The sequence below is a fragment of the Leucoraja erinacea genome, chromosome 9, assembly GCF_028641065.1.
Source record: "Leucoraja erinacea ecotype New England chromosome 9, Leri_hhj_1, whole genome shotgun sequence".
NCBI lineage: Eukaryota > Metazoa > Chordata > Chondrichthyes > Rajiformes > Rajidae > Leucoraja > Leucoraja erinaceus.
Window position 1 is genome coordinate 16,062,443 of NC_073385.1, and position 15,212 is coordinate 16,077,654.

Here is a 15,212-nt window from a genome sequence, read left to right on the forward strand (position 1 = left end):
AGCAGGAGAATGGGTACAACCACTATAAAGACAGACACAAAATGCTGGAATAACTCAGCGGGACAGGCAGCATCTCTGAAGAGAAGGTATGGGTGATGTCTTGGGTCAAGACCCTTCTTCAGACTAAGTGGGACTAGTGTAGATGGTGCATGTTGGTCGGCGTTGGCAAGTTGGGCCGAAGGGCCTGTTCCCAGCCAGCTCTATGATGGTAATTGACGGTCAACGTGGAAATGGTTTAGTTTTTAGTTTAATTTATTGTCACGTGTGCCGGGGTACAGTGAAAAGCTTGTGTTGCCTGCTAAGCAGCCAAAATACATGATTACAATCGAGCCATACACACTGTACAGCTGCGTGATAAGGGAATAACGTTCAGTGCAAAGATAAAGCCAGTAAAGTCCGATCAAAAATAGTCTGATCAAAGGGTCCCCGATGTGGTAGATAGTAGCTCAGCCTGCAGCCTAGCTTGGCAGTATTGCAGATACGGCTCTACAGTTCCACGGGAGGGTGGATGGAAAGATATTAAAGGATGGAAAGATTTTTTTTATTGCATTTTTTTAAATTGGCGTGTGATCAGCAGCGTGAGAGGGATGTATGGATCCTAGTTGCAACAATGTGAATGGACAAGGTGGAATCTGAAGTAGGGTCTCCACCCGAAACGTCACACATTCCTTCTCACCAGAGATGCTGCCTGTCCCGCTGAGCTGCTCCAGCAACTTTGCGTTCATGTCTTCGGTGTAAACCAGCATCTGCAGTTCCTTCCTTCGGCAGAGGTGGAGGCTATTTGCCAATCAGCCTGCAAAACAGCCCGGCGTTGGCAATGAAGGGCTTTTGCAAACCTTTTGCGCCAGGGCTCCTGGCGGCTGCAGCTCGAAAACAGATCCCCAAGAAAAACAATTGCAAGGTCCCTTGAATGATTAAGTCGCAGGATGCTTCTGCTCACCTTGCAAGCGTTGAGTCTGACAAGGCTCGCCCTGGGATTGAGCCGGGCTGGAGCGGGTCAGTGCCCCAGCGCCTGCGAGTGCTCAGAGTGGAACTTACTTCAGATCACCTGCAAAGCCATCGATCGCATCCCGACCTTTCCCCCAAGCACGGAAAACATGTGAGTAGCTCAACCCCTTAGTGCACTCTCCCCACCGGGGGCTTGTGGTGGGGGGGTCAACATGATTCACTTCCCATTAAAACCAGCATGGCGTGGTTCTATATTTCCATATGTCCTATTCTACATTTTCCTTGATCCCCTTTTCTTTTGATGTCTCGTTTTGACACCTTCCCTTTCCTCATCCTCTCCCCTGACTCGAGACCCTTCTTCAGACTTCAAATTTGTAAATTAATCGGATTGGGTACAAATTGCATCTTGCAACCTGTATTCATGCCTACTATATTCTGTTGTGCTGAAGCAAAGCAAGAATTTCATTGTCCTATCTGGGACACATGACAATAAACTCTCTTGACTTGAACTTCGTCCACTTTGATGTCTCATGTCACACCTCACCCTTCCATGTCTCTGGGTTTTCCTCTCCCCTGACTCAGTCTGAAGAAGGGTCTCGACCCGAAACATCCCCCATTCCTTCTCTCCAGAGATACTGCCTGTCCCACTGAGTTACTCCAGCATTTTGTGTCTATCTTCGGAATGGTTGTAACTCAAGAGGATGTCCTTTAATAATCTACCAACTTTAATAATCAAAAGAAAGCTCCATTCACAAGTCAGAGCTGCAGTTGTTTAACTTCAATTGTGTTTGTGACTAGTGGATTGTATGAATAAATATAAGCAAAGTGCAACCCCATCTCTCAGCCTGTGTGCAATGGGTTTTGTATTGCTAAAATGTTGCAATGCAATAATATTATTAGATCCCCACAAAACTTCTGATCGCGGGTCCCGACCCGAAAGGTCACCCATCCTTTTTTCTCCGGAGATGCTGCCTGACCCGCTGAGGTACTCCAGTATTTTGTGGGCAGACAAAAATGCTGGAGAAACTCAGCGGGTGAGGCAGCATCTATGGAGCGAAGGAATAGGTGATGTTTCCGGGACGAGACCCTTCTTCAGACTGATGTGTATGAGAACTTTGTGTGTATTTCTGGTCTACAATAGCCAGACACATAATGGCTAGGATCTGTCGGGGGTCTGTTGGGACACTTGAATGTTTTGTAAATGCCTATTTTAACGCCAGCGAGCACAGCTCCCTTATAATGGGCTGGTACTATACCCTGGGCTCCTTATGAATTAGTTTAGCTTATTGTCATGTGTAACAAGGTACAGTGAAAAGCTTTTTTGTTGCGTGCTATCCAGTCAGCGGAAAGACTATACATGGGCGGTACGGTGGCGCAGCGGTAGAGTTGCTGCCTTGCAGCGCTTGAACAGCCGGTTCAATCCCGACTACGGTTTATACGTTCTCCTCGTGACCGTGTGGGTTTTCTCCAAGATCTTTGGTTTCCTCCCTTACTCCAAAGACCTACAGGTTTGTAGGTTAATTGGCTTGGTATAAGTGTAAATTGTCCCTAGTGTGTGTAGGATAGTGTTAATGTGCGGGGATCGCTGGTCGGCGCGGACTCGGTGGGCCGAACGGCCTGTTTTCGCGCTGTATCTTTAAACTAAACTAAACTAAATGATTACAATCAAACCATCCACAGTGTACAGATACAGGATAAATGTGTAGGAAGGAACTGCATATGCTGGTCTACACCGAAGATTAACACAAAATGCTGGAGTAACTCAGCGCGTCAGGCAGCATCTCTGGAGAAAAGGAATGGATGACGTTTCAGGTCTGAAGAAGGGCATCGACCCGAAACGTTATCTATTCCTTTTCTCCAGAGATGCTGCCTGACCGGCTAAGTTACTCCAGCATTTTGCGTCTATAAAGGAAATAATGTTCAGTGCAAGATAAAGTCCGATTAATGAAAGTCCGAGGGTCTCCAATTTGGTAGATGGCAGGCAAAATTGAGGTTTATTCATAACAGTTCATCACGTTGACTGCAGTGGGTCACTGTCTTTGTGGTGCTCTGAATGTGCATGTCTGCTTTTGATTTGCCATCTCTGGATAAAGATTTACAGCCCGTCCATAACAGCCCTAGGGAAGGGATGGGAATGGGGAGGGGGGATTGGGATGGCAAGGGCTACAATCCGAATGGTGCTCCTACAGTGTTGTTGGATAGGGAATTACAGAATTCGTGGACCTGGCTACAACAAAAGAGCAGCAAAGAAAGACACACAAAATGCTAGAGTAACTCAGCGGGTCAGGCAGCAACTCCAGAGAAAAGGGACAGGTGTTGTTTTGGGGTTGAGACCCTTCCTTTTACAAAAAGTTAAGGCGGTTGATGTCACGCCGGCAGTTAGAAATGAAAAGGTCTAAAGAGGGTAGAAGGCCATCTGGGGGAGTCCAAGAGGAGGAAGGCACAGCAATATCTTTCCAAGTCAGGATGTGCTGCCTGGAGGGGAATCTGCATGTGGTGGTGTTCCCGTGCCCCTGCTCTCGGTCATCTCACTTAGTGATAGAGGTCACCCCAGGTTTTGGAGGTGCTGTTGGTGGTGGTCTTGATGAATTATTGCTGCACATTTAGGAAATCCTAGATACACAAAATACACAAAACATGAAATCAAAGCGACGAGTGGAAAGGATTGGGGATGTGCAAAGATTGGGGAGGGGCAGTGGGGGGGAGGGGGGGAGGGGGCACGGTAGCACAGTGGTAGAGTTGCTGCCTTACAGCATCAGAGACCCGGGTTCGATCTCGACTACAGGTGCTGTCTGCACAGAGTTTGAATGTTCTCCCTGTGACTGCATGGCTTTTCTCCAAGATCTTTGATTTCCTCCCACACCCCAAAGACGTACAAGTTTGCAGGTTAATGTAAAATTGTCCCTAGTCTGTGTAAGATAACGTCAGTGTGCAGGGGTCACTGGTCGCCGAGGACTCGGTGGGCCGAAAGTCCTGTTTCCCCGCTATATCTCTAAACTAAACTAAACATTGATGTATGTTGGTGTCTGTATCTGTGTGTGTATATTCTCATACATATCCAATCATATGTATCCATATGTCTGTATCTATATGTGTGTTTTTGACTATGAATATGTATATTTGTACACATCAGTGGTTTTGTTTTTGCATGTTCTAAAACGTGAAGTTTGGTATGTACCTGTACGTGCATGCAGACATGGAAGTACATTGGTATATTAATGTCACGTACAAAGATACAATGAAAATACTTGATATTGTATTATCCAGTCAAACCATACCATACAAATGCCGTATTTTGGTCACTCTGTTATAGGAAAGATGGTGTTAAAAGCCCTGTCCCACGGTACGAGTTCATTCCAAGAGTTCTCCCGAGTTTGGCCTAATTCGAACTCGGAGATTTACGGTAATGGCCACTCGTCGGTACTCGGGGTTCTCATGGAGATTTTTCAACATGTTGAAAAATCTTCACAAGTCTTCCCGTGCTTACCTGCCGTTAGCGAGTCTTCCCGAGTACCTGCCGTTAGCACTAAGAGACGTCCCCGAGCTCTGACGTACCCACTACGTTCATTCTCCGTGCTTACCACGAGTTCGATTTTTTTAAAATTCAGGAGAGCTCTTGGAATGAACTCGTACCGTGGGACAGGGCTTTTAGCTGGAAAGGATACTGGGAAGACTTACGAGGATGGTTCTAGGACTCAAGGGCTTGAGCTATAGGGAGAGGTTGAGCAGGCTAGGAGTTTATTCCTTGGGGCGTAGGAGGATGAGGAGTGATCTTAGAGAAGTATAAGGCCATAGATAGGGTAAAGGCACAGAGTCTTTTACCCAGAGTAGAGGAATCAAGAACCAGAGGACATTGGTTTGAGGTGAGGGGGAGAAAGATTTAATAGGATTCTGAGGGGCATCATTTTTGAACAAAGGATGGTGGGTGTAAGGGACAAGTTGCCAGAGGAGATAGTTTAGGCAGGTACGATCACAATATTTAAAAGATACTAGGCCAAGTGCAGACTCGTTGGGTCTGGTCCCCGAACGTGCTTCAGACCCTGAGTACGGCGAGGGGAGGGGGGGGGGGGGGTTGGGGGGGAGGGTGGACTGGGCAGGCGGGCGTGATGGTGAGTGAGCCTGCGGGCCAGGCGTACGGCGTCAAGACGCTGCGTACGCCGTCGAGATGCTGCATACGCCGCCGAGACGCTGCGTACGCCCATCGAGATGCTGCGTACACCCTCAATGCGCCTGCGGGCTGACAGGCCGTTGATGTACTGGCTCTGTAACACTGGCTCAAGCCAAAGATCGGCTGTTCCCCGGCTGCTTTTTCCTCGAGGACGGCGAAAAGCAGCGGGGGAACAGCCGATCTTTGGCTTGAGCCAGCGTGAGAGAGAGCCGGGGGGGGGGGGGGGGGGGGGGGGGAGGGGGGGAAGTGGAGGAGAGCTAGGCGGCAGCAGCGAAAATCGCCAGCGAAATAAGAAAAATGTTGGCGTGTTTGTAGGAGAGCCAGGCGGCAGCAGCCGTTATGGTGACTGGCCAGCAGGAGGCGGACAAGATGAGTGAGTGGGGGGGGGAGGATTTTATTAAAAATGTGTAGATTAAAACAACAAAATTTAATGAGGATTGGATTTGCGAATGTAAAAGTGAAATGTCTAGCGAAATGGAAAAAATCTCAGAGTTTTTACATGTGGTTTTGGCGGACCAAGGAATCAAAGGCCAAATCTGACACCCGTAAACCACACACACACAGATAGATAGATAGATAGATAGATAGATAGATAGATAGATAGATAGATAGATAGATAGATAGATAGATAGATAGATAGATAGATGATGGATGGATGGATGGATGGATGGATGGATGGATGGATGGATAGATGGATAGATAGATAGATAGATATAGATAGATAGATTGACAGACAGATAGATAGACAGACAGATAGATAGACAGACAGACAGACAGATCCTTTATTGTCATTCAGACCTTTTGGTCTGAACAAAATTATGTTGCCTACAGTCTAGTGGGAGAGTCGACGACCAGATGCCAAAGCCTCAGAATTAAAGGACGTTCCTTTAGGAAGGAGATGAGGAGCAATTTCTTTAGTCAGAGGGTGGTGAATCTGGAAGTCATTGCCACATACGGTTAGGGAGGCCAGGTCAATGGATTTCTTTAAGGCGGAGATTGAAAGATTCATGATTATTAAGGGTGTCGGGGGTTACGGGGAGAAGGTAGGAGAATGGGGTTGAGAGGGAAAGATAGATCAGCCATGTTTGAATGGCGGAATAGATGGGGCCAAATGTCCAAATTCTGCTCCTAGAACTTACGAATTGAATGAAATTCACAAGTTGATATCAGTGAGTATGTTTGCCTTCCTAAGAAGCCTCTCCAGAGAAATCAGATGGAATCAACAAACCACTTGTAAGCTCTTCTTTCTGTAAATCAAGCACTGAAAATGTTATGCTGTGTCGAATGAAGTGTAACCGAGTTTTTAATGGCAATCAAAATATAATCCACTCACAGGAAAGAATAAACGAAACCCTTGTGAGACTCCACGTATGAGTGAAAACATAAGAGGATTTTCCAGGGCAAGGAAAAAGGCAACCTAGGCTGTGGGGACATTAGAAAGAATATAAGGGAATTGGGAGTAATGTGAGTGAAAATTAGAAAGGCAGAAAAGGAACATAAACTGAAAATGTAAAATATTTTACAGGCACAAAAATTTTAAAAAAAAGAATAGGGTCATTAAGGCCATGATCAGCCATGATCATATTGAATGGCGGTGCAGGCTCGAAGGGCCGAATGGCCTACTCCTGTACCTATTTTCTATGTTTCTTTGTTTCTAAGGGTGGCGCAGCAGTAGAGTTGCTGCCTTACAGTGCCAGAGATCCAGGTTCGATCTTGACTACGGGTGCTGTCTGTACGGAGTTTGTAAGTTCTCCCCGTGACCTGCGTGGGTTTTCCCCGGGTGCTCCGGTTTCCTCCCACACTCCAAAGATCTGCAGTTTTGTAGGCAATTTAGCTTTGGTTAAAATTGTAAATTGTCCCCACTGTGTAGGATAGGACTAGTGCACGGGGAGGATCGCTGGCAGTAGGGCCTGTTTCCGCGCTGTATCTCCAAACAAACCGGAAAAATTAGGAGGGAACACCTCTGGTATTAGACCACAAGACATTCGGAGCAGAATTTGGTCATCGGTCTCTATAAATTGCCCGTAGCCTGCAGGGAGTGGATTACGTACAGTAGAACGAGTGTGAATAGGTGATCGATGGTCGGTGTGGGCTTGATGTGCTGAAGGGCCTGTTTCCTTACCGTAACTTTCAAAGAAAAAAAATTACCGTGGCAAGAACTGCACAATGCAAGCGTGGAGTGTAAATCTGATTAGCGGATAGGATTAAATTTTAGCTCAAATGACGTGAACGAGGATTGCTCTCACTCCCTGAAGATTTCTTCACACAGGCCTTTTTAGCAGAAACTAATCCATGCGCAGTTTTCAGATTAATGTTTTGGAACAGTTATAAGTTAAGTTAATTGTAAGATATATTACTACCTCTAGCTTTCAAATCTGTTATTAAAAAGGATGAAATAATTATTATCCTCTTAACTGCAAGCTTATGGCTGTATAAGCAGCTCTAGTAAGATCAGCTTTAACTTCCAGCATTGTTCACTGTGCCCTTGGGAGCAAGTAAGCCTCAGCTTCCCCAGCTTGTTCCTAAGATTTCCAAACATCTGCGAGTCGAATCGGTGGTAAAGAAAGCAAACGCAATGCTAACATTTATTTCGAGAGGGCTTGTACACAGTACAAAAACAGGGATGTAATGCTGAGGCTCAAAAAGGCGTTGGTCAAGCTGCATTTGGAATATTGTGAGCAATTTTGGGCACCATATCTGAAGGAAGGATGTGCTGGCTGTGAAGAGAGTCCAGAGGAGGTTTACAAGAATGATCCCGGGAATGAGTAGGTTAATATACGACGGCATTGGGCCTGTACTCGCTGGAGTGTAGAAGAATGGGGGGGGGGGGGGGGGCCTCATTGAAACGTACAGAATAGTGAAAGGCTTGGATAGAGTGGTTGTGGAGAGGATGCTTCCACTAGTGGGGGAGTCTAGGACTGGAGGTCATAGCCTCAGAATTTAAGGACGTTCTTTTAGGAAGGAGATGAGGAGGAATCTCTTTAGTCAGAGGGTGGTGAATCTGTTGAATTCTTTGCCACAGAAGGCTCTGGAGGCCAAGTCAGTGGATATATTTATGGCAGGGATAGATATATTTTTGATTAGTATGGGTGCCAGAGGTTATGGGGAGAATAATGATTGAATGGCAGAGTAGACGATGGACCGAATGGCCTAATTCTGCTCATATCAATTATAATCTTATGAGGATCTTATGAACATGGGTAAGTGCAGTGTACCACTGTGTAGAAAGTGTTACTCTGCATAGACCATACCGAAACCAAAGAGAAAGATCACAGAGTTATTCGAGGGTACAGAGTCATACAGTATGGAACCAGGCCCTTCAAGCCTCTGTAATTGACCTCTGTAAATTGTTTCCCATTGTGTAGGCGTGTGGTAGAAACTGGGCTGGAGCCGATGAGAATGTGTGGAGAGTGAAATGGGAATGGTATAAATGGGTGGTTGAAGGCCCGCATGAACTTTAGTTCAGTTTAATTTAATTAGAGACACAGCGCAGAAACAGGCACACCGAGTCTGCGCCGACCTGCGATCCCCGCACACTAACACTATCCTACACACACACTGGGGACAATTTGCAATTACACCAAACCATTTAGCCTGCAAACCTGTACGTCTTTGGAGTCTGGGAGGAAACCAGAGCTCCCGGAGAAAACACACGCAGGCCACGGGGTGAATGTACAAACTCCTTACAGACAGTACCCGTAGTCAGGATCGAACCCGGGTCTCTAGCACTGTGAGGCAGCAACTCTACTGTTGCGACACCCTGCCAGTTAGGCCGAAGGGCCTGTTTCCATGCTGTCTCTCTCTATAACTCTGTGGAACATGGTTCTGATCAACACTAAATTAATCAGAGTGTCATACAGCATGGAAACAGACCCTTCAGCCCAACCCGTCAATGCTGTCCAAGATTCCCCATCTACGCTAGGCCCTCCTGCCTGCGTTTGCCCCATATCCCTCTAAACCTTATGAACCTTTTCTCAATGGTTGAATGGTGAATCTTTAATGGGCTCATGGGTGGAAATTGCTTTTAAACCATGGGGGGGGATTTAATTTCCTGGTGGCTCGATGACAACTAACAATTATATCTCCTCCCACTTAAACCAGAAAAGGCCAGTGGCTTGGATATCATCGCAACTGAGCCGATCAAATACTTCGGACTTGATGCAAGGAAGTGGTTAATACAACTATACAATCACTGCCTAGTAACCAAAAAGCTGCCCAAGATCTGGAAGAAAGCACGTGATAGCACTGTTAAAACCAGGGAAAGATCCATCAACCCCAAAGAGCTAGAGCTACAGGCTGATCACACTTCTTAGTCACACCTACAAGCTGTTTGTACACCTGATACTAAACAGAATAGCTCCAACAGCAGATGAACGCCTCATCCCCGAGCAAGCAGGCTTCCGCCCCAACAACAAGCCAAGTTCTCAACCTCAAGTCAAGTCAAGAGAGTTTATTGTCATGTGTCCCAGATAGGACAATGAAATTCTTGCTTGCTGCAGCACAACAGAATATTATAGGCATAAATACAGAACAGATCAGTGTGTCCATATACCATAGAATATATATATATATATATATACACATAAATAAACTGATAAAATGCAATAGGCTGTTATAGTTCAGAGTTTGTTTCAAGTTGTGTTTAATAGTCTGATGGCTGTGGGGAAGAAGCTGCTCCTGAACCTGCATGTTGCAGATTTCAGGCTCCTGTACCATCTACCTGATGGCAGCTGAGAGATGAGTGTGTGGCCAGGATGATGTGGGTCCTTGATGATGTTGGCAGCCTTTTTGAGGCAGCGACTGCAATAGATCCCCTCGAGGTCAGAGCCGATGATGGACTGGGCAGTGATTACAACTTTTTGCAGCCTTTTCCGCTCCTGGATGCTCAAGTTGCCGTACCAAGCAACGATGCAACCACACAACACATCGAAGATGGATTTGAGGAAGGGATGGTGACAGGCGTAGTCTGTGTTGACCTATCTGCAGCATGCGACACAGTCAACCACAGATGTCTGCTCAGCAAGATCTTGGATTTGACGAAGGACATTCAGCTCTCAAAGCTGATTGAAAATTTGCCGAGGAACAGGATGTTCTTTGTGGAGTTGGGTGGCAAACACAGCAGATAGCGCAGGCTGAAGAATGGTCTCCCTCAAGGGAGCGTGCTTGCACATCACTTCTTCATCATCAACAATAAAAATAGAGGAGGTGGAGAGGCTTTTCAGAGGACAAAAGAACCGGAAATCTCCCGGACCTGACAATGTTTCCCCCTCTAATCTTAAGCTCTGTGCCAAACAACTGGGTATATACAGACATTTTTAACCAGTCCCTGCCAACATGTACTGTCCCTGCCTGCTTCAAAGTCTCCACTTTTGTCCCTGTACCCAAAAAGGCAAGGATTACCAGACCTGTCGCACTGACCTCTCTAGTCATGAAGACACTCGAAAGGCTTGTGCTGGCCAAGCTGAAAAATATCACAAACTCCCTGCTGGACCCCCTGCAGTTTGCAGATCGGGCCAATAGATCTGTGGATGATGCAGTCAACCTGGGCCTGCACTTCATCCTACAGCACCTGGACCACCAGGGGACCAATGCGAGGATCCTGTTTGTTGATTTTAGCTCTGCATTCAACACCATTGTGCCAGAGCTACTACACTCCAAACTTTCCGAGTTGACTGTGCCTGAACCCCTCTGTCGGTGGATCACCAGCTTCCTGACTGACAGTAAGCAGCATGTGAGGAGGGGAAAGCACATCTCAGAAGAGCAAACGCTCAGCATAGGAGCACCACAAGGCTGCGTACTCTCCCCTCTACACCAACGACTGCACCTCCACAGACACCTCTGTCAAGCTTCTCAAGTTTGCAGATGACACAACCCTGATTGGACTGATCCAGGATGGGGAGGAATCTGCCTACAGACAGGAAGTGTCCCAGCTGGCATCCTGGTGCCATTGCAACAACCTAGAGCTCAATGCTCTTTAGACAGTGGAATTTATTGTAGACTTTAGGAGAGCTCTCCTCCCCTCACCCCACTCACCATCAACAACACCAGTCACATCTGTGGAGTCTTTTAAGTTCCTGGGAACCATCATCACCAAGGACCTTAAGTGGGGGGGGTTACCATCGACTCCACAGTCAAAAAGGCCCAACAGAGGATGTACTTCCTGCGGCAGCTGAGGAAGCACAATCTGCCACAGGCAATGATGGTCCAATTCTACACAGCAATCGTAAAGTCTGTCCTCACCTTCTCCATCATGGTCTGGTTTGGCTCAGCCACCAAGCACGACATCCGGAGGCTGCAGCGAATCGTCCGATCAGCAGAGAAGGTTATCAGCTGTACACTGCAAGGGCCAAGAAGCGACCGGGCAAGATTATCTCTGACCCCTCTCACCCTGGCCACAAACTCTTTGAATCACTTCCCTCTGGAAGGTGACTCCAGACTGTCAAAGCTGCCACAGCCAGACATAAAAACAGTTTTTATCCACGAGTAGTTGCTCTACTCAACAGCCAAAAAATTGTAGCCTCCCTTTGATCTGGTATTTTGTTGGTTCACATGCTTGATCAATGGTGTTTTATCATTAATGTATTATTATTATTATTAATGTTTAGTGTTTTCTGAGTCATTCGTAACTGTCACTGTATGTCATGTTGTTACTTGTGGGTGGAGCACCAAGGCAAATTCCTTGTATGTGAATACTTGGCCAATAAACTTACTTACTTGTGTTTAAGAAGGAACTGCAGATGCTGGAAAATCGAAGGTAAACAAAAATGCTGGAGAAACTCAGCGGGTGCAGCAGCATCTGTGGAGCGAAGGAAATAGGCAACGGGCCGAAACGTTGCCTATTTCCTTCGCTCCATAGATGCTGCTCCACCCGCTGACTTTCTCCAGCATTTTTGTGAAACTTACTTACTTACTTACTTACTCTTCAACATCTACACCAATGACCAACCAAGAGTGATGGAACTCGGCACTTTGCGTATGCTGATGACCTGGATATTGCTGCCCAAGATACCGATTTTTCAGTCGCAGAGGAAAGGCTGACCAATGCTCTCAATCAACTAAAATCACATTATGAGGAGAACCACTTCAGTGCAAACCCAGCTAACACACAGGTGTGTGCCTTCCTCTTGAGAAACCGAGAAGCCAAGAGACAACTTCAGGTGAACTGGCCTGGAACAACATTGGAGTACTGTGAGCATCCGGTTTACCTTGGTGTAACCCTTGACCGATGTCTTACCTTCAAGACCCGTATTGAGAAGACAAAGGCGAAAGTGAGCGCACGCAACAATGTTGTCAGTAAGCTCACTAACACAAGATGGGGTGCTAGCCCACAGACCCTACGTTCCACTGCCTTAGCCCTCTGCTATTCTACTGCTAGCCTCCTAATTTGAGGAAGGCCATTCTTGCTATTGAGGGAGTGCAGCGTAGGTTCAGGAGGTTATTTCCCAGGATGGCGGGACTGTCACATGATGAAAGAATGGAATGACTGGGCTTGTATTCACGGGAATTTAGAAGGATGAGATGGCATCTTATAGCACATAAATTATTAAGGGATTGGACCCGCTAGAGGCAGGAAACATGTTCCCGATGTTGGGGGAGTCAAGAACCAGGGGCCACAGTTTAAGATGAGAACTGAGATGAGGAGACACTTTTTCACGCAGAGAGTTGTGAATTTGTGGAATTCTCTGCCTCAAAAGGCAGTGGAGGCCAATTCACTGGATGCATTCAAAAAAGAGTTAGATAGAGCGGAATCAAGGGATATGGGGAGAAGGCAGGAACAGGGTACTGATTGTGGATGATCAGCCATGATCACAGTGAATGTGGAGTTCCCCCCTCCACGGGTACCATGTAATCCCGTGCCACCTGCTCCATGGTTGTATAGTCGGCGACTAAACCTTCTCCCCCACCTGGTTTGTCAGGTGAAGAGGGGGCTGTGGACCCCCAGCAGGACCAAAAACAAGACCTGACAAAGGATGGATGAGCTTCTAGCGAGCCAACGGCCATCCACACTTCAGTAGACGTTGCGATCACTGTCGTACATATCACTGCAAGGAATGATGATAAAGCACACACACCAAAATTCTATACTTCCAGCAGCGGACGTCCGCAGGAACTGGAGGACAGATATGTGTGGTGCGTCCATCACCGTTCCCGTTGGAAACCAGCGCCACTGCGTCGCTAATGTTATCAATGATGATGATGGTGTGAAGGGCCGAATGGCCTTCTCCTGCACCTATTTTCTATGCATGCCCAGTACGGGAAAGATCCACCCATGCCAAGAAGCTGGACCCAGCCCTCAATGCTTCCTGAAGACTTGTCACAGGTTGTCTCAATCCAACAGGTACTGACAGCCCCTACCTCCTAACAGGCACAGCCCCGCAAGACATCAGAAGAGCAGGAGCCAGCATGAAGGAGCGCCAGTGGCAGATAACACATGAACCGCATCCAATATTCTGAGCCGCCTAAAGTCGAGGAAAAGTTTTCTTAACTGTGTGACTCCTATTGAGGCTGGCATTACAACAAGTGAAGCACAAGTCTCCATATGGGAAGAATGAATATCCACTCTACCTCCTTCAACTACCATGGGGCAAACGGCAAGTGAGCAACTCCCTCCTGATGCAGACGCAAGTTGGAAATGCCTCAATCGATTGAGAACTGGTGTTGGCAGAGCCAGGGTGTCTCTAAACAAGTGGGGATATCACTCCAGCGATGTCACCTGCGAATGTGGTACTGAAGCACAAACAATGGAACAGCTGCTTCTTCCTCTTCTTGCTCATAGCATGCACAGCCTAAAGTTGTAGGACAAGTTGTTCTATTATTGATCTTATTTGATTGTGCACGCCTGGTTGATTGCATTCGTTGAAAAAGAGCAGACCACGTGAAGGTTGCAATCTCCCACCCCAAACAGCTGCTGAAATGCCCTCGACTGGGAAACCAATGCACAGCAGACGATCTCGCCGCCTACAATGAAGATGCCGAGAAGTGCGCTCAGCTCTGGCTGAACAATATCTAATCTTGTGATGTGGACTCCAGAAGAAAATGAAGATCGAAGATTCAATTTAATTGTCATATGTACCAATTAAGGTTCGGTGAAATTTGAGTTACCATACAGCCATACTAAGTAAAAAGCAAAAATGCACACAGCACATAAAATAAAGTTTAACATAAACATCCACCACAGTGGAATCAACATTCCTCACTGTAGACAAAAGTGCTGGAGAAGCTCAGCGGGTGCAGCAGCATCTATGGAACGAAGGAAATAGGCAACGTTTCAGACTGAAGAAGGGTTTCGGCTCGAAACGTTGCCTATTTCCTTCGCTCCATAAATGCTGCTGCACCCGCTGAGTTTCTCCAGCACTTTTGTCGACCTTCGATTTTCCAGCATCTGCAGTTCCTTCTTAAACATTCCTCACTGTGATGGAAGGCAACAAAGTTCAGTCATTTTCCTCCTTTGTTCACCCGTGGTAGTCAGGACCTTTGAACGGGTGCCGACGGTCCACTGTTGAAGCCCTCTCGTCGGGATGGTCGAAACTCCGGCGTCGGGACAGATCGGGACACTCCGGAATGCATGGAGCTCCCAAGTCGGCCGTTTCTTCCCGGAGACCACGGCTTCACGGTGTTAAAGTCCACAGGCCCTGCGGTCGGAACCAGACAGCAGTCCTGATATATCTACCTCATTGGAGACCTCGGCTATGTTTGATTTGACTTTACTGGCTCTACCTTACACTAAACATTATTCCCTTATCATGTATCTACACTATGAATGGCTCGATTGTAATCATGTATTGTCTCTCCGCTTACTGGTCAGCATGCAACAAATGCTTTTCACTGTACCTCAGTACACGTGTCAATAAACTAAACTGAAAACTGAACTGAACGGAACTAAATTAATGTGTAGGAAGGAGCCGCAGATGCAGGTTTTACCAAAGATAGACACAAAATGCTGGAGTAACTCAGCGGGTCAGGCAACATCTCTGTATAGAAGAAATGTTTCGGGTAGAGTATAAAGAAGGGTCTCGACCCAGGTCGGGATTCAGCCCGTCCTGCTGAGTTACTCCAGCAGTTTGTGTCTATCTTTGGAACTGAATTCATCTGTGGG

At 46.9% G+C, this 15,212-nt stretch overlaps 1 protein-coding gene across 1 annotated transcript in view; it reads left to right on the forward strand.

The window, feature by feature from the left end:
• tshr (thyroid stimulating hormone receptor) overlaps window positions 1–15,212 on the forward strand; it is a 47,695-nt gene continuing 32,483 nt past the window's right edge. The window contains exon 1 of the mRNA XM_055641204.1: window positions 1–1,099. Coding sequence (XP_055497179.1) covers window positions 927–1,099 — 173 coding nt within the window. The 5' untranslated portion in view covers window positions 1–926. The remainder of the gene's footprint in view (window positions 1,100–15,212) is intronic.